Source organism: Opisthorchis viverrini (genome assembly GCF_000715545.1).
Source record: "Opisthorchis viverrini unplaced genomic scaffold opera_v5_12, whole genome shotgun sequence".
In the NCBI taxonomy this organism is placed as follows: domain Eukaryota; kingdom Metazoa; phylum Platyhelminthes; class Trematoda; order Opisthorchiida; family Opisthorchiidae; genus Opisthorchis; species Opisthorchis viverrini.
Genome location: NW_008751668.1, coordinates 3,189,660 through 3,214,219, shown reverse-complemented (window position 1 = coordinate 3,214,219; position 24,560 = coordinate 3,189,660). Strand labels below are relative to the sequence as shown.

The 24,560-nt window shown below is 44.6% G+C and overlaps 1 protein-coding gene across 1 annotated transcript; it reads right to left on the bottom strand.

Annotated features, from left to right (window-relative positions):
• Positions 1 to 775: 775 nt before the first annotated feature.
• Positions 776 to 23,422, bottom strand: T265_12732 (hypothetical protein; the record flags this gene model as incomplete). The annotated part of the gene is made up of 4 exons (XM_009165172.1): positions 776 to 1,336; positions 8,636 to 9,073; positions 13,934 to 15,337; positions 23,308 to 23,422. Coding segments are annotated over 4 exons (2,298 nt in total), but the record flags the coding sequence as incomplete, so codon positions are not given.
• Positions 23,423 to 24,560: the final 1,138 nt, after the last annotated feature.

Sequence of the window (24,560 nt, the reverse complement as noted above, 5' to 3'; positions counted from 1 at the left end):
ATGGTCGCACGCGCTCTCAGGAGTTCGCTTTATTGTGAAGCGGCATCGCGCTATATTTTTAGGGACAGTTGACCTTGATACAAAGCTGTGATCGGCGTTTAGTGGAGTTTGAGGGTCTCGGTAGACTTCGGGCATGCCAAGATAATCTTCAGGAATCTGAACTTCCTGACAATTATTCGAAAATAAGGCTTACCGTAAGTCTTGCGCTAAAATAGATCAGAATTCAAGATGATACGACAGCAATCTATAAGTCTCCGTACGATACCGCAAAATCTCTTTGGTTTTTGTTTAGAGCAGCATGAGAACGGGAACTCTGTTTGTCCGAAAGCCAAAGACTCGGGTCGCAGTAATTCCAGCTTTATTCTGCAGCTAAGTAGAGGAGCTGAGAAAATCATGTCGAACTGACTGGTTCCGAGGTGATTTCGTACATTTCATCAGCCTAGGTTCTCAGAATTCCGCCACATTCTGTCTATACGACTAACAAGGTGGTGATGGCTTCCCGAAATCTCGTTTATATTGCAATTTGATTAGCTATCGGTTCGAACTCTCGGGCCTAATATTTCGGCCCTGCTTAAATGATTGTTTCCCCGGTAACGTCAAAATCACAAATTCGCTGCAAACTAACTTCAAAATTTCTTTTAAACTGTGCTAACTACTTACTGGCTTGTAATCCGGTAAAGAATGGATCGTCGGTATTGATTTTGTGGTGAGGGAAGGTTGGGCCGGTAAGACATCTCTAGGGAGATTGGGTAGTGGTCGGTTCTCTGTGTTTAACACGTTGTGAACTGTAGTTGAGTCCGTGCAACTTTCAGCCGAATAGGCAGAACAGACCACACAAAATGCCATTAAGTAATAATAAATGCGACAAGAAAATACAATAACAACTTCAAGTAGAAAATGGACAAAGAATCTCAAAAAGCTGCAGAATGGCTAAGAAAGACGAGGTCGGAAAGAACCTGATGACTGAAAAACACGCGAGAGAGTAGCGCGAAAGCCTACAATTTGGTAGAAGACAGTTGGTGAAGGGCTGCGAGTAGACGTAACTGGTCTGTGAGCTTCATACCCAAATTCCTGAATAAGCCTTCGCATAATGCATCCAGTGAAACTAATCTTAGGCGAGCCAATTCCACCAACATCTGGCCATTCACATTTGAGAATGCCCCCCGATACGATGAAAGGTTGGCTTTGTCCAGCCATTCACACACCTCCAGTTCTGACCAAAAGTAGACGTTGGCCATTTGTGGCATCAATGAATGAGAGGATATGACTGGTTTTTCACACTCTTGACCGGGATGGTGCGTAGTAGTTGGGTGATGGAGGGCTATCCTTGAAGCATCTGAATGAACGGGTAGGATAGGAATGAAAACCAAGTAGTGCGTTGGGTAAAGTACGAACTAGATGGGACATTTACAAGAAACCCTTGGAACTCTACTTTCGAGTTCGATGGATGTCATCCTTTTGGGAAAACTGGTCGTTTCTGTTGAACAGTGGCGGCTAACCCGAGGTAAACAACAGGAAAGGTCAAATAATTCTGTTACGGCCAGTCTTTCGTTTCTCTTCGATGATGCGCCTCCTGCAACAATCGTAAGCTACGAGTTGTGTACTACATATATCCTTTCACTTGTGAAGTCTTGATGTGCTGGGATTGAACCTGCGGAAGTTATACATGAGAAGAAATGCGGCCATATAATTTTGTTGCGGATGAGCACTTAACAATAACTAGAGGTCCTGTCTTGCTCGGAAATCAATGAGAGGCTGAAAATTCGCGACTTTGCCTGACTACCTGTTGTCTACTGCCCGTCCAAGTTTCGTTTCAACAAGTGAATCTGTTTACAGATGATCAGGCCATTTATGTCATTGTATCCGAAAGCACCCAGCGGTCTACTAAGCCAATTATGGCCGCAGTATGTTTACGTAGACTGCAACAATTTTATTATCTAACAGAAGCGTGTAACAAGGGTGAATATCAACTGAGGGCCTTCGTTGAAAAATTCGCTCAATATAGGATATGAGATTACCAATGTCGGCATTGATACACTAGTCGCAATGTGGCGTTTTCAGATGGCCAGAGTAAAGACCGACGATGTAGCAACGGAGTCACCACCATTCGATGTCAACCGTGAACAATGGTGATGGTCTATGAGCTGCAGAAGCATGTGTAAAGGATAATTACCCTACTTAGTGGCGTAGGCGAGTCAATGCAAGCGAAAAATTGAGATCGGCGCACAAGTATATCACGAAGGCAACTAACATGTCCGTGAAATATACATTGCGAAGTTTGACGAGCACATCATTCTGTTACAAATAGAGTGCTTCGGATTCTTGTACATCGAGATTAACATGGCTGGTTGGGATATCGGACTACTAAGTGCGTTTGAATTCGGATCGCGACTGGAAACATCCAGTGAAACAAAACGGGATTCAACCTGTGTGCCAAGTTGAAGAGATGAATCCAAATAAGTTGCAACATAGGGTTTTTTACTCTTCATACGACACATCCTTGTGTGAGTTCTGCTGCTCTTTGATTTACTCAGGAATGTACGCTTACTCCCGTGCTTGGCTAATATGTTGTAATATAATGATGTAATACACGACATACTATTTGTATTGTAATATTTTGCAATATCTTTGTACAACGGCTGTTTATATGTGATTGTTTGGGTAGTCTTGTACAACAAGGAGTGCTTTGTTTTTATTCACTATAAAAATGCTTAGGAAAGTGTAACGAAGTGGTATTTCTTTGACCACACGTTACGAGGCATGGATAGAAGTACTCCAGTTTGGTGGTGGGACTAAACAGATGTACAGAAACGCTACGAAGATAAAGCCTCTATAGTATCACTTCTTAATACAGAGTACCACTCACAACCCATAGCTAATATAATGATATATATAATAGCTAATTCAGTTATGACACCTTTCGATGCGTAGCTGCCGTACACCTCGAAAGAAGCACGAGGGCTGAGGTATCATCAGGTTATACCCAGGTCTGGACAAGCGTAATCGAGAAACCAGGGTTGGTTTCGAACTACGGACCTCTCGGTCTGTAACCTCGCGCTATAGCCGCTGAGCCGGCTCGATTCCTTAGCCCTAGGATAACGATTTTATTCGACAATGAGCCCCGTGCACACAAAGATTACGGTATTATTTTACAGGATGCAAGAGAGTGCCGTTTATGAGAAAACGTCGGGTATGCTTCTTTTCGTGGGTATTCCTTGTTGGCAGGGGCAAATACAGAGAAACATAAGTGTAGTGTTTTAATACTGTAGTATTTAATAACTGCGGCTCTTAACAATCCGTCCGACTATCAGCAATCGTTGCCCTAACTGCCCCCATTCTAAATATTTCAGCTAAAACGGCTGCTTGATGTTGGAGTAGAACTAGATGTGATGAAACCACAACCTCAAATGCGTTCAACGCGGGACAGAACATGCAATCCAGCTGTTCAACAGCCTAAGAACTTCCCGTAGTATTTTTCAAGTTCGCTTCCTGTTATTTGAGTCAGCGAGAACAAACGTCCTTTTGACACCAGGGATTTTGTATCTTTCCGCAGGTGAGTCGTTGAACCGTTTTGTCTGGAGAGCAGTTTTGACTTTGTCTTATGAACAGTGCCGCTATTTGTTTTCCAAAAGTGGTACAATGCCAGACCACAGCAGCCAAGTGCGTAGCTGAGACAGAAAGATTTAAACCTAGCAGAAAAAGGAGATATTTTCAATCACGCAGTTGTTTGACATACACTACAATTCTACTTGAAATCACGTATTTCACCTCCCGATATGGCTGAAAGTTGTGCAACCAGTACCAAAATGTGCATGTTAGCAAAAAAAGTCTGCAGGTTGGTCGTTGCGCAAAGTCCCCGCAATATAAAGAATAGGACTTAGCCCCATTTGGATAGGTTATCATTTTGGTTTTCTACAGCACGACCAACGTTCTGTACATGTCGTATTCACACACGGTTACCGTTGATGTTGATCCAAACGTTGATGACCATTCACCTGTTTGACCTTACGTGTCAGTGCTCCATGGAACAGAGACGGTAAGATTGGCTCAAATGAAAACCTGTGCTCAAATAGCGCGACTGGAAACATCCAGTGAAACAAAACGGGATTCAACCTGTGTGCCAAGTTGAAGAGATGAATCCAAATAAGTTGCAACATAGGGTTTTTTACTCTTCATACGACACATCCTTGTGTGAGTTCTGCTGCTCTTTGATTTACTCAGGAATGTACGCTTACTCCCGTGCTTGGCTAATATGTTGTAATATAATGATGTAATACACGACATACTATTTGTATTGTAATATTTTGCAATATCTTTGTACAACGGCTGTTTATATGTGATTGTTTGGGTAGTCTTGTACAACAAGGAGTGCTTTGTTTTTATTCACTATAAAAATGCTTAGGAAAGTGTAACGAAGTGGTATTTCTTTGACCACACGTTACGAGGCATGGATAGAAGTACTCCAGTTTGGTGGTGGGACTAAACAGATGTACAGAAACGCTACGAAGATAAAGCCTCTATAGTATCACTTCTTAATACAGAGTACCACTCACAACCCATAGCTAATATAATGATATATATAATAGCTAATTCAGTTATGACACCTTTCGATGCGTAGCTGCCGTACACCTCGAAAGAAGCACGAGGGCTGAGGTATCATCAGGTTATACCCAGGTCTGGACAAGCGTAATCGAGAAACCAGGGTTGGTTTCGAACTACGGACCTCTCGGTCTGTAACCTCGCGCTATAGCCGCTGAGCCGGCTCGATTCCTTAGCCCTAGGATAACGATTTTATTCGACAATGAGCCCCGTGCACACAAAGATTACGGTATTATTTTACAGGATGCAAGAGAGTGCCGTTTATGAGAAAACGTCGGGTATGCTTCTTTTCGTGGGTATTCCTTGTTGGCAGGGGCAAATACAGAGAAACATAAGTGTAGTGTTTTAATACTGTAGTATTTAATAACTGCGGCTCTTAACAATCCGTCCGACTATCAGCAATCGTTGCCCTAACTGCCCCCATTCTAAATATTTCAGCTAAAACGGCTGCTTGATGTTGGAGTAGAACTAGATGTGATGAAACCACAACCTCAAATGCGTTCAACGCGGGACAGAACATGCAATCCAGCTGTTCAACAGCCTAAGAACTTCCCGTAGTATTTTTCAAGTTCGCTTCCTGTTATTTGAGTCAGCGAGAACAAACGTCCTTTTGACACCAGGGATTTTGTATCTTTCCGCAGGTGAGTCGTTGAACCGTTTTGTCTGGAGAGCAGTTTTGACTTTGTCTTATGAACAGTGCCGCTATTTGTTTTCCAAAAGTGGTACAATGCCAGACCACAGCAGCCAAGTGCGTAGCTGAGACAGAAAGATTTAAACCTAGCAGAAAAAGGAGATATTTTCAATCACGCAGTTGTTTGACATACACTACAATTCTACTTGAAATCACGTATTTCACCTCCCGATATGGCTGAAAGTTGTGCAACCAGTACCAAAATGTGCATGTTAGCAAAAAAAGTCTGCAGGTTGGTCGTTGCGCAAAGTCCCCGCAATATAAAGAATAGGACTTAGCCCCATTTGGATAGGTTATCATTTTGGTTTTCTACAGCACGACCAACGTTCTGTACATGTCGTATTCACACACGGTTACCGTTGATGTTGATCCAAACGTTGATGACCATTCACCTGTTTGACCTTACGTGTCAGTGCTCCATGGAACAGAGACGGTAAGATTGGCTCAAATGAAAACCTGTGCTCAAATAGATGTATTGCACTACTCATAAGGTTGCTGAAGACTCTTAACAACATCATAGACGAGGGATTCAGCTGGTTTCCATGTAAGTCTCTCGTCAAAAACCAAAATGGTATGCAATGAGTGTATTTCGCTTGGTATTCAAATGGCTCGACCCATTTTCAGTGTTTCATGTAACAAGGATACGAACTTGGTTGAACTCGTTTTTAAATGCTTCCAGAGAACAGAGTAGTATGGTGGTCGTTGGTTTGTTCGCCGAACTGGGCAAGCGTTTCATCACCAATCGAGGTAACATCGTCAGTACATAGCGATTAGCCAGTGGTTGGGCTAGTACTATGACCCTAAAATATGGGTAAAACAGCAAATATATGCACATATATGTGCTCAGCTGCATTGTATTGCAGACGAATCAGGTGTACACTGTGTAGAGGGCCTAAGAGGTTTCTTGGTAGGTTATTACTTGCAGCCCGCCATTCCATCGCAAAAAAAAAACTTCGGAATGGTTATCTTTAATTAGTATCCCTTGTATCGGGCACCTAACCCGAAAGAAGCACAAGGGCTGGGATGCTGCTAGGTTGCCGAAGCCTGGATAGGAGAAGTCGAGATACGGAGGTCAAATTCGGACCAGACCTTCCGGTCGGCGAATCCGCGCTTTAACCGCTAAGCCATCCCGCCTCTCATAAGATGGGCACCGTATTCAGTCATTCGATGGCAAGTTTCGCCTGCCTCGAGAAATTTTTCGTCGGATTCTTGGCCCTTAACAGTGACTGCACTCCACAAGGCTGCACAGTTTATTCTCCCGTCAGAGTCAAATTAGTATGAAAATAAGAGCATTTGGTGAATTCCGTGCCGTTTGGGTTCAATCCAAACATGAGGTCGACGGAAACTCGAGGACTGTGCCACTGGTCGTGGGCTGTTGAAGCTACTGTTTTCAGCAACTTTATGAGTAGTGTATTACGCGTAGGGGATAGCGGTTGAATGAGCCAAACGAGATGTAAGTCAGTGAACTACCAGAAGGCCAACTGAGCGACCCAAGCTTTTAGAAAAATATACATTGACCGATCTTTATGAAATAAGCATGAGGGCACTATGAGTCACCAGAAGACCGTCGATATGGAAGATACACAGAGTAGATGACTGAGTGAGCCGATTGAAGTGGATACGGTACTGCGTATTGCCTTCGTTATTCTGATGATTGTTTAGTTATTTCTATTACTAGTTGAAAAAGTTAGGAAAACTGACGTTTTTCTTTTAAAAATTGCGCTTTTCGAGTGCATACAACTGCAAGCTGTGCTTGCTGATAATACTGAGCCCGTATGGTACGGAGCATCGTATTTCAATACCAGATTTCTTGATGCCTGAATCGGAAGTTGCACAACTAACATGGTCGGCAGTCGTTAATCAGCAAACCAAACCGGAAGTTTGAGAACTGGTCCAGTAAACAACGGAACACGAAAGTTCAGACCTTTCATCAACAGACATACGGTTTCGACTACTAAATAGGGTGCAAACACAGAAATCGCACCCTCGTGATATGGTGCTTTGAGCCTCTCAGAATCTGCAAAGCGAGTTAATTCATTTAAACATGATGTCCGTGGGAGCGAGGCACAAACCGATTGGTTATAGATCATCGCCACGTATCATTACCTTGATTTTCCACAATACATCACGTGCGTTTTTTCTCCGACATGGTACACTACCTACAGGAAATGAATAAAACTCATCGACAGGCCACTACAAGTTTAGACCTGCTTGAATCTCATCAGATGGATGCAGCCTTAAAATTTCAATTCCTGTCTGAACACCGAACTAGAAGCACAGTTCACCATCGGTGTAAAGACACTTTCCCTTCGCCTGAAAAAGACTAGTAATGTGAACCGATTTTAGCAGCATTTGAATAAGTTGGCAATACTGGTGACAAAAAGTTGAAGTTGGACGGCCCGATTTCACGGCAGGCACTTGTTTACCCATCCACCTCAACAACTCAGGTTGGCAGATCGACCGAGATCAGACCACATGTTCCAAAATGCCGGCTAATCACAAGTGAATAAAGGAACACAGTAAACGACGTTAATATTTTCGGGATCTCGTCGTCAAGTCAGTACACATCTAATGGTTAAAATAGGGATAAATGATGAAATAAGCAGGCAAGATTGGTTCGTGAACTAGAAAACGTGGAGACACGAACGACTGGTTGTCGGCGCACCCGATGTCACTTCGGGTTTTCCTATTCACTAACCAATAACGGTCCCTCAGAAGGGGCCGTTTTAGCCCGGTTTCGAGAGGACGGTACGGTAAACGCAGTACTCAAACAGACCGCCCATTTATGAAGCTCCACAACTCGACGTGTAGTGCAAAGAAATCTGAGGAAAGCTGGTAGTTTGAATTTATCGTTCATACAAATTTGGTACGCACAAGCATTTCAACACCCGTGATAACTGAATCGAACATGATCTCCAGGAGCTGGGTCAATTTGTCGTACAGATAAGATTATTCGACGGTAGTACCTGGTGTAGAAACCTTTTGTGGTAAAGGACTTCTGCATGCGTGAAAGGCTGTGAGGGTGTACATCAACCGAGCAGATGAGCCATGCCAGTTTACTGAGCATATTGAACGTGGTTACCGCGCACACTACCTACAACCGAACCCGTTTCCCGAATCAGGTGCACCTTACTTTGAACAGGTACACCACCAATCTGACGGTGATCGTTGTTACATTAGCCCTATATCTGGGAAAACTCTTGTTCACAAGTGTCCACACTGGCTGAGAGTAGTGCGCACCTGGGTCTTTTCAGTATTGATGAATTATCCATTACGCATAAATATACGAAAAAGAGCAATGTATGGTCCAAACTGTAAACAATACAGTCAGCTAGTAGTACTCACCTGACTTGAAATCAATAGAGCCGGGTAAATTAATTCGTTCATTGTGGTGACCAGAAGAACTTTGAGTGGACCTCCCAAGGAGAGATAGTATCGCCGACCGTTCATCCAACGTCCTCGAAAACTGTGCCTCGCTACCGGAATTGCACTCGGACATGTGGCCTCGTACGCCTAACTGTTTGGCTAGATGAGCCACAGCGTCCGGAACCATAGACTCATCAGTGAGGGAAATGCGTGGAAGCGCAGCCAGCAAAATTCCAAGCCAACCATCCGCGAAGAAGTCCGGCTCCAATGTCAACGGGAACAGTGGAATTCCAAGAGAATAAGCGTATTTCACCTCTTGGCGACAATGTGGGGAGTTTTTAAACTCTTGTGAAATACCAAGGATTACTCCAGCAGCCTGCTCAATTCCCTTAGCCATGGCATCGACGAAAGAACCATCTGAAAAGATTGAGAAACAGTGCGCGCGCTATCGGATATTGAAAACAGTCACGCTAATTGCAATAATGTGTGAAAACGGAACATTCTTCAACCTTTGTGAGGCCAGTTGGCATTCATAGCTCCCACACTGACAACTTAGGGTGCACTTCAGGCAAAGGCCACAAACAGTGTGAAAACCTAACTGTTCTGAGAAACTGAAAAGGGTAAATATGTTGCTCGAAAGCTAACGTTATAAAATACGCCGGAAACTGACGGTTGAGCGGTGTTACGTAACCTTTCCGGGGGAATTGTGAGTGCCGTCACCATTTATATTTTCTATTCCAATGTATCGTGTAAGTATGACTTTGATTTGTGGAATAAAACCGGAACACTGATCTACAACTGTTTGTGACCCCAACATCATCCAAGTAATCAACGGACGAAGCTGCCTCTATGTTAAAAACAAGGCACAGCGACTAAAGATAATAGCCTAAAAACAGCTAACTATAAGTAATAGACACCGATGGAGCAGTGAGAAAAAATCGCTTAGGTCCATTAAGTTATCCCAAAATCAACAGCATGTACAGTCATCCGTTAATTTATTCACTGAGTTGGGTTATTCGATTGCAAAAGACGAGCATTCCAATCACTGAAACAGAAGACCTTGTGTCACTGCTATGACCCCGAGATGTACTGAGCTACTGAAGGATTCTAGTCGTTTTGTTATGCGTTGTCACGGCTATTCATAAGAAACGTATTATCGATCGTCTGTTTGGAGCAAATAGACAGTAGACCATCCCGAGAACGGTGATTTCTATGACCTACCTTATGCGAGACCGCTCGTATCGTCTGTAGGGTACCTGAGCCTAGATGCTGAGTAATTCAACTAATATTGGCCGCTTTTTTCATTACTTGAAATCTATTTTAGACTCCGTTGGTCAACGAACGCTATGGTAGCATCTGTCAAGCAAAGTTGTCCTGCGGATAAGTGTAAGACTACAATGGGCTTTCGTTTAAGTTCCCTAACTCCCAAATTTGTCCGATTTTCCGTTCTTCCTTAGCTTATCATCGATGCCAGCTCCTCAAGAATTGAATTTTTCCAACGAGTTTACCTACTGACGAGAATGTGAGTGATACAATTCTCCTCGGGACCTGATCATGTACAGACACAAATGCTACTTACCCGGCAACTCTGCTACATTAGTTGATACGCGCTTCATAAGTGCAGACCGCAAGATGCTACTTCAAGACTGGTGGAGATGACTGCAAATAAGGTAATCATTCGCTTGCGCAGTGGTTTTGTAAAGTCATGACAACTTTTGCCAATTTGAGAAACCAGATTATTTATCAAAGATAGGGTGTGTGGTTGTTTTATGTGGGCCGCATTGCTATATGGTTCGAAAACCTGGCTACTGCGAGCACATGTCCCAACTCGTTGCTTGGCGATAGATGAGTTCGGAGAATTCCTCGTATCTGGTGCGAACATTAGAATAAAGGTATCAAATTGGTTTTGGAATAAATAGTCCATACATGAACCAAAAAACATTGAACATTATGTTGGCTTCATGGGGTGCTTCTAGACCCCGAGGACATCCGAATTCACGAGATTCTCTTCAACAAACAGCACGGGTGAAGTGGCCTATAGGCCCGAATATAATTCGATAGCTAGACATGAAAACTGAGCATCCTTGGCAGGTGTCGTCTCCTTGAGCAGGAGATATCCAATGACAAGAAAAATTGTCGTCGTGCGAACTGTACAAGCCGTACTTCGATCTTTCACCACGTAAAAACTCCATTAAATTATTCAACCACGTGATCTCGTAACCATTCATGTCTTTGAAATGGATGGGACGAATGAGTCTGATCCTTGTAGCCGAGCTAATAGACCCGAGTGAAGAATTCATCCGACCGAGTGGCCGGATCAGTTTCGACGGCCGAGTTGCGGATATACTCGCCTCTCAAAAAGGGAAGGCGCCGGGGCATGGGTTCTACTGACTCGCGTATGACATCAGTTTGCCCGGACAAACGCACACGATGCGGTCCCCGCCTCCCCACCGCCAGTGGTTTGACAATTGGTGTCTGGAATGTTACTCGAGCTCAATTGGAAAACCTAAAGGGTAGTGCGAAAATACCTTGGATGATTCTTAAAGGAACTGACTGAAACGCGACAGACAAGTCGATGAAGTTTGACGAGTTGAGCCGGATAGATAGTATTTGGGTAAAATCTTCTGGGACCTCCTACCGTTGCTGTGTCCAGTTTTCATCCGGTTGGACGAGAGATGGGACCGGGTTTGTTGGGTATGGTTTGTACACCTGAAAGATTAGCAGACCAACTGTCTCAAGTGGTCCGTTTCGACAAGCGGGTTTATCAGTAAAATGATCTGCCAAGGTGTACAAACCATACCCAACAAACCCGGTCTCATCTGTCGTCCAACCGGATGAAAACTGGACATAGCAACGGTAGGAGGTCCCAGAAGATTTTACCTAAATACCACTTGTGTATACCGACTACTGCCTTAAATTTGTAGTCGTTCCTCGGGTTACAAACAAATAGCGCAATGTGTTCACAAAGCAGCATGTGACCAGTGTTCGATATCATTTATAGTATTGTACCTCTCGCTTCATTGCATATATATATATATATATATATAATGACGGCAGCCAAAAGCAATTACCAGTACCCAGGCCTGTGAGCAGTGACTGGTGCATTTGCATTCGACAGTCAATTAAAGTGTGTGTGAATAGCCAACCAACAATAGATCCGAATAAAAGCTAAACACCTGATGAGCCGTAATTTACAGGACCGACCATATGCTAATCTAAACTATGGATTTCGCTGGAAGAACTGCGAGGCTACACTAAGCTGTCCTCAGATTGATTCAAAGGCGGTCCGGAAGCAATTTCAGTGTGCATCGGAGCCATTTTTGAAGTTTCCGGATGGAGATTTTATTGTATCTCAGTTGTAATTAAAAACTTACGACGTGCGCATAATCCCGTGCATCCGTTTTCATAATTCAAGCAGCTCACTCAGTCATCAGAGAACTCAACAGATGTGTCGCATGCACTGCATGAATGCATCTTCCATTCAGTTCTACGCATGAATGACTCTGCTCGTCACACTTATGTTATTCGATGTATGTGTTTGTGTGTCGCAAGTTGGTCGAAGGCAAGAGCTTATTGCAATGGTCACTCGTGTGACCGGGTAACTGATGCAAACAAACTAGACGGGGAAACACGTTTGATCTCAAGATTGTAACAAAGAGGTTCAGCATAATGTCCATGCGACTTGAGTAGGTCAGTCAAACGGTCTTCGCCGTTTGGTCGACAGTCGGGCCAGATACAAGGGGACGGGGACAAAACCGGAGTAAAAGCGGCGTGGCTTGCTGATGGAGTATTTCAAACGTTTACATGCGGCGCGAAAACAAGTAAACGCGAAATCAGTTCCGCAGGGTATTTGTTACGGATCCTGCAGCTGCACATCACCAACGAAGAAATAGGATGCACAGTATGTACTTATCCCTACTTTGTGCTTCGATTGAAGCAGCACATGACAACAACGTAGTATAGACAAATTCTAAAATTGGATTCAGTTTACATGTACTCATACATGCCCCAGATGACCTACAAACGCTATCTCAGTAAATTTACCGATTCTTTTTAAAAATTCTAAAGTCAGTGTGATCCATTGAGGCGAGTACTAGATATTCTCAGTAAAATCGTTTGATTAGAAACTCCTGTGTTCTGCACTTCAATGGATGTTTCATGCTGGGAGTGAAGTAACTCCAAACTGATAGGTTGATAGGTAGTGTGGAGCTCCTCGGTTACCTTAGGACTCATCAGAATTACATGCCTCAAGGGGTATGGGAGACCCATACTCCCAACTTTCTAATCAGTTGTTGACTATCATGCATTCGACTACGAGTAACTGAGTGACAGTGTGTATAAGTAAGCTGTTTACCTGTAACAACCTTTCTGTGCTTAAATGCCCTGCCACCAGAAGGAAGTACGAGGACTAGAATAGTGCCAGGTTGCCCAAGCCTAGGCAGTAGACGTCGAGACGCAGAGGTCGGGTTACAAACACGGACCTTCCGATCAGTAAGTCGGCGTTGTAACCACTGAGCTATCTCGCCCGATTCGCGCCATTTGCATCTGTACAGTTGTGTTTGAAACTAGGATTCAGACACTACGCAGACTTCATTTATTAGTCCAATAGTCCAATAGTGAAGGAAGATGACATAAAATGGTATTTATTGACCATAATCAAACAGCATCCCCATAATATTGAAGTCGTAAAGTGACGACTCTTCCCCGCTTGCTCAGCGTGCCGCCGCCGCAAAAAGCCGTCAGCGGTAGCATGGTACCAGCTGGTCTGACTGAACCACACAGAAACACACAATTGCTCTAGCCCCTAGTACGGAAACCGACGCTGCATATTCTCGCTGCAGTAGAAGGTGATCAGGCTTTCTCACATTCGTATGCACAAATCAACTTTATTTAGGAGTGAGCTCCACTTACACATTTAGTCGTAATCTGGCTGACTATAAAGATAGATTATGTCTCGTTCATGTGGCGAACATAGTGGGCGTGAAGACTATCGATTCGGGATCTATGTGACAGCCGGAAAATAGGTTTGGTATAAAGGTGTGCCACCCGTTAAAAATATGGGATGATCACACAAACGCAACAGACATTCACAACAGCACCCTAAAGCCAAAGGTCCTTATGCCGCAGAGTTATGTTCACAAGCTTTACACACATTCAGTACTGCACCTCAATGTATCAACTGCCTGCAATAAAAATAAAAGTAACAACTTATTCAAACCTAAGAGCAAAATTTGAGACCTACTACCATATTTTGACGAAGGAATTCTGTAAACTTACACATGTTTTCAACATCCATCCAAACAATATAGCCACGACAGCGTAATTCGTCGCGAACCTTCAACATGATCTGTTGTGTGCTATGCTTATAACTAATCATTAGGTGTTTCCCACGTCTTGATTGCAAGCGCTCGGTGGCCATCATAGCATCAACTTGAATTGGATTAACCAATGGCGTGGCTCTAGATCTGTTGAGGTTCCAACAAATCCCACTTGCTGCTTTTCGCCAGTCTGCAGGCCAGTTCTTGCCTTCAGAAATTTGGTCTATCATCCGACGGAGTTCGGAACCAGGAACAAGGTGATCGACACATTCAGGCACGAAAGATAGGCACCACAATAGTTCCAAAGCATTTCCCATCAAATCATGAACTTGAAGGTCCATCGTGGGCATACTAAAAGATTGTTCCTGTTGCCCATGATACCTTGAATGATATCCCATATTCAACGCCTTTTTGATATAAGAAAATGCGCCATTTTTTATAAGTGCCTTTTTATTTTCATCTGATCCAGCCAAATTCTGCAAGCCCGCGAACAGTTCATTAGCGCCATAACCATATTTGCAGGATTGTAGAGTTGTCGAGTCCAAAGCATCTTCCAATACTTTGCTTAGGTAAACAAAATATTTGTCGTTAGCGAGGAGAACATCGTTCTCGCTCTCGGAGACTAAGAATGAGAGTAAGAGTAAAACTGCGGTCAGCACTGAGAAATATTGAAGAAGGGGCTGTCCAATGGAGTCCGTATTCCAATCCGCATAAGATAGGAACCGCGACAATATCTGAGTTCCGTCGGCTTGTCGGTACCAAGACCTAATAGTGGGTACGCTTCTGACCAGATTATGAAGTATACCAATCGATGAGTGGACGATAAGTCGAGCGTTGCGTTCTTCCAAACAATGCGACGGATCGAATTGAGAGAGTCCGATCAATCTGAACAGCTCTCCATGTACATCTTTATTTATCAGTTTCAAGCATAGTGAATCTGCCTTGTCCGTTAGATTCCATACAACCACCTGAAGTTCAATGAAATTGTAGACAAACTGGTTGGCCGGTTGAGAAATACAGTCTGTTGGAGACTTTGTGTACAAAAGTCGGATGTAGTGTGCATAAAACTGTGAAAAATCTTCCGTGTCTATCAAGTTTACAAGCCACGGATCAAAGTTCCCGATTCCAGTCATGATACTGCTTTGGCTGCGTATATATTCCAAAAGCGCACGCACTTCTTCGCATTTGGATGTCTGGTAAGGATCACTTGACAGGTAGTGTAAGAATCGTTCGGACGTATCGCTGTGACAGAGCATCTGTGTGCGTAAGCGCAAAACTGACGAAGGATGTTCTCTCTTGTTAACCGACGTGGACAGTCGTGTGAATGCTGGCGTAGAAAGCGCACAACGAAGTTGTGGGAAATCTAGCAAAAGAAGAAAACTGGTCGTGAAGTTAAACATAACCATGGGAAATGCACCTAACGAGTTCAAAGCGTTTGGTCAATCCCAATCTAAATTTGTGTAGTAAACCCACTTAAACAAACAAGTTTCGCGGTGCGAGTTAGTGCTTATCTTTAATGGGAACGCTATTTTACGATATCTGCCCGTGACAGCTCCGGATTTGAGAACTTTTTCCACATAAAAGCTTGCGAACATGAACTAACTTGGCTCTTTCTCACGACAGGCTAGATTCATTGACATTCATTTCTTTAACGTACTACCAGTGCGTCGCCTATCATAAGGCGGAAGTCCTCGATATCATAAATTTCCGCGGCTCCCGTTTGTTTGACTGTTAGAATCAATATGATGATCCGCCCAAGGAGGCCAGAAAAAAAGGAAAAGCTGTTAGCTCCAACCCAGTCAGCTGCTTCGAGTTTTACGAATATGCTGTAATCCTTCTCTCTAAAGGCCCCCTCAAGAAACAAGTGCGTTTTTGTGAGATTCGAAACAGGCGCTTTTTGAGGGACCATTCCCCAATCAAACAAATTCTTTAACAAGAACGAGGCGAGTCCCCTCATAACATGGCATCGAGTGTGTATCAGACTACATGCATTACAGGACAGAGTGATTTCAAAGCGAGTATATCCTCAAACCATTATTAGGATTTGTACGATGGACAATCACTGCATGGGCTACAAAGGACAAAAAACAATCAGATGGCGTAATTGAACGCATCATCTGAAAAGAGTGTTTTGAGACATATTCTCCAAAAGCCAGCACAGAGAAATTCTATAAACTTTCGGGTTCTTGTAATGACAACAGCTGAGACCTCATTATCAGATAATTTGCTAATAATATTTTGGAAGAACTATTATCCAGCACGGACAGAAAATCATGCCTATGGGCCCACTGAATAATTAGGCCGACTACGTTATTTTTTGGGTTAATTCAGGTCTATTTTCAGGATGTTTTTGACGTTTGAATGGGGAAGGTTGAGTACGCTAGATAAGTTCATAAATGGTAGCTACGGTTCGACTAAAATTAAAGAACTAAACGACCCATTTCGGCATCATCGGTCCGATACGCAACCGTTTCTGGTTGAAACCTTAATTGTCACAAGGAAGTGAAGACAAGTTTCACCTGGCATCCAGAACCGAACGTAAGGGAACGTTGAATGCCACATTATCTGACTGATAACCAAGTCGATTACCGACAACATCCGAAATTATTCATAGAGGCAGCCAAATGTGGTCATTACTTCCACGGTATCAAGGTCCCAACGAATTAGGACGAATCTGAGTTGTAAGAAGTGCCTGTTTGTGGGATAGCGACAATCTATTTATTATCATCCTGGGCAGCAACACACCAGCGGCAAGTATTGCTGCTTAACTACCTTAGATTCCTCAGAAAAGGGCGCACTAAAATAGGCGTTGATCTCAAGGATAGTGAACGATACAGTATGCCCAACTTCAACCCCGTGGTGTCTGTTAACATCTTGGCGCATTATACAATCAATGAAAAGTTTTACATTAAAGAGGGCGTTGAGAGCCGTAACGAACGCCTAACGACAAGTCGGACGTCGGATTTTCTTAGTCAGACATACGGAAACACGCTATTGCATAAGACTTCAACCGTCTGAATTAGTTCATACACATACCGTCCGATTCCAATAGGTTCCACAGTTTCTCAGCTCACATAGTCGAACACCGACCAGAGATCGATGAAGCGAGTAATAGCTCGCTGTTCACACTTGTTTCACCACAATGGAACAAGGCGTACAGCTAAGATCTGGTCAGTGTAAACTCGACCTGAGCTGAAATCTTTTTGTTTTGGTTTGGTGTGGGGGGTGTCCTACACTAACATGGCGGTTCATAAGGGTGGGAAACAATTAAGGAGCCATATCCGGTATGCTTAGGTCAAGACAGCCGTCAAAAGCGATTTGTCACCTTCCATGAAAATGAAAAAGAGGTTTACCAACAGCATACAAACACTTCGCTGTTCCAAAATGGGTAGAACATCTAAGTGATGAGAACGGGAAGGGCCGTAGTTCATGCGGTATATAATGCTGCAGGGAGTCACCTCCAACAGGGGGTTCTCGGTTTTTCAGCCCACTGATGATTCTTAGCCTATCCATAGTTAGGTGACCTAATCCATTGTCCTCATCGTCGGCAGCACATCAGATTTCAACAGTGATGCCCAATGACGTACGATCGCAACTTATTTGAAATCCTAATTGTGAGCAAAATGGTAAGAGATTGGGAAACTATTTGGTACTGGCCTGCTACAGTCATTCCTAAATGCCTACACATCCATTCAGGCGATATGGACAGAAAACAACAATAAGAATACCACTGACGTTGACATGAAGCGTCTCCGGGCATGCATAGTGGGCATTAGGCGAGTTGCACTGACAGCACCCGGACTTTTCTTAATCGCCTTGTGACATCTATTTTAGGTTGAAGGCTGACCACCCCTCTAGTGGCGCCGCTCTGAACTGGGCACTCACTTCGGCATGCGCAAAACATGACCAAACCACCGTAAATTCTTCTAGTGACGTTCCTGTTGCACAAATAAATACTCAATCTAAGCGTCTCGTTGCGGATCCGTTGATGTCAGTTTACACAAGTCACGGTTCTAAGACAACGCTTATCAGGGACCCGGAGACATCCCCGTTGCGGTGCATTCAGAGGCCACGTTTCACAGATATCCGACAAAACGGCTTGTATGTCACACATGTCCCTTGAGACTCAGAAGCATTCTACTTTGCTGTCACAGGTGTGTTAAATCATGAAACGTGATCAAGACTCGCAGATTCGTGTTTTGACCTCATCTGTCAAACCATGGTCTGAGCTTGTACAACATCCAAGATATGTAAAGCGCTTTACAGCTTCGATTGCCTCTCTTTGGATTGTACGAAACGTATTCAGTGACCACATCTCCAGCGGCATGACTTTACACTGTATAGATGCAAACCGCATGCAAAAATAATTTTCCTCCTCTTCGAACATGAGAACGATGCCGTCTGCATATTCCAGATGGACGAGGTTCTCCTACTAGCAGCCACCTGAATGGTATGGTGTGAAGAACATTCAGCGTTCGTCTGATTATCTCGTCAAGTAGAAAACTGAGTAGAACGGAAACGTTAGACGCCACTTTTTTGTGGAACCTTTGGAAAGCTCCTCGTGAAATCTCACACGCTTGCAAGCATGAGGATACCCACATTGGCCAACTTCGGGGCATTATTTGCTGAGAAGGTGCGTTAAGGAGAACAGTCCGGCCAAAAAAGTCAAATGGAAATCCAGGAAGAACGATATTTTGCGTCCGTGTTGACCAACTGAAATGACCTCCAGGCATTCGTGGCATCCTTCTTCCGTTCTATTTCCTTAATCTCCCGTTCCTAAGTCTCCTTCAGCTGTAGAACCCTTTCGGCCCCTAACTATCATGAAACCTGGAGGAAGTACGAGAGCTGGGATACTGCCAGGTCGCCTAAGCTTGACAGGGGAAGTCGAGAAACAGAGGTCGGGTTCGAACCATGAACCTTCTGGTCAGCAAATTAGCACCCTAACCACTGAGCCATATCACTCCCCTTCCAGAGCTCATAGTCGATGTGCGTGCTGATTTTTACTTGACGTCTCGTAATTATGCCAAATCCAGTTGTGTCACGACCGGCACAAACATTTTTTCTGGGATTCAAGCAGTGCCGCCGCTCCGTCTGGTATCTAGTGCTTGATTAAACCTGGTGGTGCCGTAACACGGTCAAGACTCACGGTAATTTACAAAGATGTGCCCATGATGTTTCCGTCAGAATCGACACCTGACAGCAGAGCGTTTGTAATGGTCCAAATGGTTCTAACGATTCGTTAGAACCAGTCAAACGAATTGACTAGCAGTCGTTCAGCCGCCAACGAAAGTACTTGCCGCATGTGCTGCCCTGCAAAACGAACAGCGAGACGGCTCCCAACGACCGCATGGCCAGAATCTACGTGTTCTAAAAGTATGATGCTGCATATTACGTTTAGATCCAAACACTACTGAGAACCAACTGTTATCGTAAGGTCGGGGGCGCACTAGACGCTAACAAAAGAACCTGATACGTCGGACCTATTTAGTCCAACTCATAGAAACAAAGAAGGTAGATGTTCCCGGATGCCAACCTTCCAAGCAACGCTTTTAAATGGATGCATAAAGCGGACAAAACTATGTACAACATATCATAATAACAACAGTGAGCAACGCATGTTCCACGAAAATCTCAGAAATAGAGAAAGTCACAGAGCTATGATCATGGAAACTGGATCGAGTAGAGCAACCTTTGGTGCATAATATTCGCGTTGACGCAGTTTGAGTGTAGGAACTTTGGCGATCAGTCACAGGATCCACTATAACAAGTAGCTCGAGCTGTCCATTAACAATGAGCAAAATAACATTGCTAAATCCACGAGTATCATTCAACGCCCGCCGTCTGTGTCCAATTGGCAACCCGACAGTCTGTAAAGACCTTATATTCCCTTACGATTGGTGTATGCTGTGTCACTGAAACACACAAATAAGACTCAGGCGTTTAAAACGCCAAGGATGAACTCAGCTCTTCCATATCTTACTGCCCGTTTCCTGTGTCCCAGAAGCGATGACTTGTGGAATATACCGTGTGGTAGCAGCACTCAATCCCGGAGCTGCACGTGCTTTACTGGATTGGGTACCAGGGAACAGTCGTTCTTGCACCGCTCGGTTATCCAGATCAATCAAGCCCAACGCTACTCAACATAAACCGGTGCCTGGTTTTAATGTAGGCACACCCTCCAGCGGAATGCAGCTGTAGAGATTTATATGGTTCCATTCGTCAAGCAGGAAGCATTGACATATTATTCCTGCGGGAGATACGAATGCTCAAGCCGGTCATCTCAGCTACTTTGAATCCGATCTGAACGGCTGGTTCGTAGTCCATACTCGTCACATAGACAAGGAAAATCGACTCCTCCAGTCATGTGCTGATCATCAACGGCTTCAGGTCAGCATGAATTTTCAACGTAAACGCTTGCACCACATAACCTGATGACCCCAAGTGCAATTCAACCAAGGACCCTATTGGATTACCTGGCTATCGGCAACCAGTAGTGACCCGCAATTCAAGACTATCGTTTCTGGTGCAAACAACTTGATTCCGATCACGCCATAGTGCAAGCAAGCCTGATAGTTCGATTTTCTTGAGGCCCTCAAAGGCCAGCATACCGACTCACCATCTCCGGAGAACCATCATAGCTCGGCAGTGCCGACGTAAACCACTTCAACTACTCAATACAATAAACCAACACTTTAATGGAAGCACGTGGATGAAGCATAGCAAAATGTGAAAGCTTATGTGCTAGCGGCGTTCAGTGTTGTCTCCCAACCTCTCCGATACGATAAAATGATCACAATATCAAAACAAAATCAAATATCAGATGATCGTCGAAGTCGTTAGTTCCGATTGATGCTAAGAAATTTGTACCAGAAGGCGACGAGCATGATGGCGCAGGCGAATCCTTCAAACGCCAACTACTGAAGAGTCTAACGAAAGACCAAGAGCACTGGTGAACAGTGAAGACCTAAGAGACAAGGAAGGCTTCAGCCACCAGAAACAGTTGTGCCTTATACCACCCAACTCCATCGATTAGCCAAACGAGGGCAACCGTCACTTATGTGATAAGGGAGAATGACAGCTCATTAATCCGTTTGGATTGGAAAGATCATCCGGGGCTTTCAGAGACAACTTTAGCTGGCCCCTGCAACACAACCTCTGAAGATAGTGCGTGGGAGAGAATGGGGTATAAATCCCAATTACTCGTCTCCTTGGATGGTGGCTCCGAGAAAGGACATATTAACGGTTAGCAGCACTGTCAGACATGGCCAGGTCGCGGCGCTCGTGCATCCAGGCTATCGCCCTCAGTGCATACCTCCTTTCCCAATCTCCCCAATTAAGTTCACTGACAACCCTGTATTCAACTCCAGCCTCCAATGCGCAGCTACGTACCCAACCTGACCAAATCATCGGTGAACGAAAATGCGGCAGATATAACCACTGTACGACAAGTATGCGGTTCTTACAGCTGATTATGACGACGATCGCTTCTCAGACGTAAGGAGTCACCAAGACCGGTCTGTATCCACTCACCTTCAAAGAAGGCGGAAAACCCTAATTGCAAATCTGACAAAACTCATTGGTGCCATATGGGATGAGGGGTACCTGCACAATGCACAGCAGTCAGTCGTGTCTTCGAGGAAGACAGTGTGTGAAAATCACCGTAGTATTAGCCTAGTAGCTACGGCATCGAAGATGCTCTCTGTGTTATACGTCAAAAGCTGACTAAGCACATAAGGAGACAGATCGGTTGAAACTAAGCTAGGCTCCGTCCTAAAGGGGGATACATAATTTACATCTGACGGCTTCTGAAACGGCAAAACTGGTTGCAGCGACGTAATGGTGGTGATCCTTGACTCTCTGGATAATAAGGCAGTATGGGAGTGTATATAGAAAAATGTTTTCCCGAAAAATTCCTTGCTCCTCGGAGCACTACACTCTGCTATGCGAGGATGCATGGAGATCTATGAGAAGACCTCGCCTGAATTCACTACATCAAGTGTTCTCAGGTGAGATAGGTAACAGTCCTGCTTTACCTTACCCGTTTTACTTCGTCGTTCAGCTTGAGATGCTGAGACAGCTTTGTGGTTGGTGCGCCAGCTTTCGGACAGGAAGGCCTATGGTTCAAGCCCAATCTCACCATCTCCATTACTCCTGTCTACGCTTAGACAACTTGGTAGTATCACAGCCCTCGTGCCTTCTTCCGTTGCATGGCAGCTAGGTACCGAAAGGGTGTCACAGAAGGAGGATTTTTTCCATACGAAAGATTTACTCCCAGCCTCTGATGCCTGAGGTCAAAATGCTCCCAGAGCGTTCGCTCACAGATATCGAGTAAGCAAACGGCACGGCTTCTCTTGGATCAAATACCATCGCAATGTACGTGATAGTAACTATTTTAAATAACTCTGCCTCACGATTTCGCATAAGCTTCACAACTGCAAAGTGAAGAGTGGTGCTGCGAGATTGGGTGGACTCGAACGCGCTCGCGAGTGAACCTACTGAGGCAATACACGAAATCTGTCAGTACAGGATGTCTATCCAAAGACGATGTTTGCATCGGGATTAGGAACACTAGAGCAATTCCTTATAAACTTGCATCACCCGTGACGCAGACGTGACACCAGCCCGTCTGTCAAGAGTTGAGTTTATAAGACTGCGTCATTTTATTATTCGGGTCAGAAGCCTGGTCTCTGCAGTCTGACGACGTTGAAAATCTTTCAGTATTTCACCGCCCAGTGGTGAAGACACTGCAGTGTCTTCGGTGCACTGCCCGATTTTGGTGGGAACACCGGACCGATAACTCTGAAGTAATTTGAGTAGTCTCCAGAAGAACCGTCTCACTCACAATAGATGTACCGATCAAATTCGATAGGTTGTGCTGGCTTGGTCACGTGCGCGTATGTTGGTCGACCGACTTCCTCGAAGAGCCTTTTTCGCAAAACCAAGTGAAGCGTAGAAACCGGCAGGCGAAGTGTGGAAGCCATTACCAATAAACACAGCTGCGCTGGTTATTGCCGGCTTTCTGGATGGGGACCCATAGCGGGACACATCAATGTTTAGAGACGTTAACCCAGTAAACACGCCACCGGTGGTACCATATCTATTAATATATACGACCCTGTTGCTCGCCCAATTGCGCACATGAATCCAAACTGCCGCCTTTACTGCATAGCTTTTCATTCCGGTCTTCTCAATCTTAAGTCCAATGACATGACAAGAACAAGCGGACCCGGGAACCTTGCGAGAAAGCCTCGATCCTGTGAATCCGTGACACTCCAGCATTCACCCATCAACTGTATCACCTATCACCTACATTGTGCAGCTATCAACTCTTACCTCCCGAAATCACCGGCGTAACTGTAGTATCTCCAACCACTGTACAACATGTGTTAGGCGGGACTTCGCAGCGATATTGTCGCACCACTCGCAGGTATGTACTGCCACTGCCCAAAGTCCTATCCCGAACCCGATTGGCTAAATGAACGGAAAGCTAGCCTGTCCTGGATCAAGCTGAAATCTGATTGGCCGGATGCGTGAATCTAACAGCCAATCATGATGCAGTATCCTCTGGGTGGAGGTTGCAGATGCCACATCTAGGAATCGGAATTTCCAGAAGGATGCTGTCACGTACGCTTTACATACGACGCGCGCCTCTCTGACGTGGTTTCGAGCGTTACTACACCTTGTGCCCTTTTGTTGGTTGTCTTGATGGTAACGCTAGCTTGGAAGGTTCATACCAAGAACCAAGAGAAGTCACCGTTATTACAATTGGCGAAAGGAAACACACGACGTCTGTCGAATTAACTCAGCTCTGATAAGAATTATAAAAGCATAAAAGCAGTGTGAAGAAGCGTATTTGGAGCTTACTGAATGACTGACTCAGTGACTGCTAGCAGCCGACACCACTGGTTTCGCAGTTTCTTCAGCTGATGCAGCCCAGTCTCTTTCATGAAGATTGCATTCGACCTTTTTCTGATCACACTTTTGATGCCTGGATCAGGTGGTAGGAAAGCATGTTAAAGAATGACTCTCAGTTTTGATGCCGGGTGGAAATTTGGATTATTGCTGCGAAATATCGGTACACCGGAACACAAACTATATACAAACTTCATTCTCTTAATGCTGTCCACGACCGCAGCCTTGCTCAAGCGGTCAGAAGACTGCCCCACACACCACTCGGTGTTCGATCAAACGCATGCGATCAAAAACTTGCCTCGTTTTTTCCGGTGTATGCGTCAATAATGCTCGAAATTTTCGTGGCCACAAAGGAAATTTATATCGATCCCAGACGCCGCAGCCCATCAAAGTACAGCTCATGAATCGTCACCCAAATCGGTGACGGCAGCATTCACAGTTGCTTTCGCTTGCCGAAGGGAGTTTGTGGTGGCTTGTAACAACAAAGCAACGGTTCGTTTGCAGCTTGATGTTGGCTCCGAAATCATTCTCTTCAGTGAATAAACGTGAGAACAAACCGATAAGCCATGTGTGAGACCGGCTGAGCACTAAGGCCGTAATTACTCTGGTGGTATGCTGAAACTGGCCGCTGCATAGGCCCTCATGAACTGAAGGCACAAGCCGCTTGCTGCCTG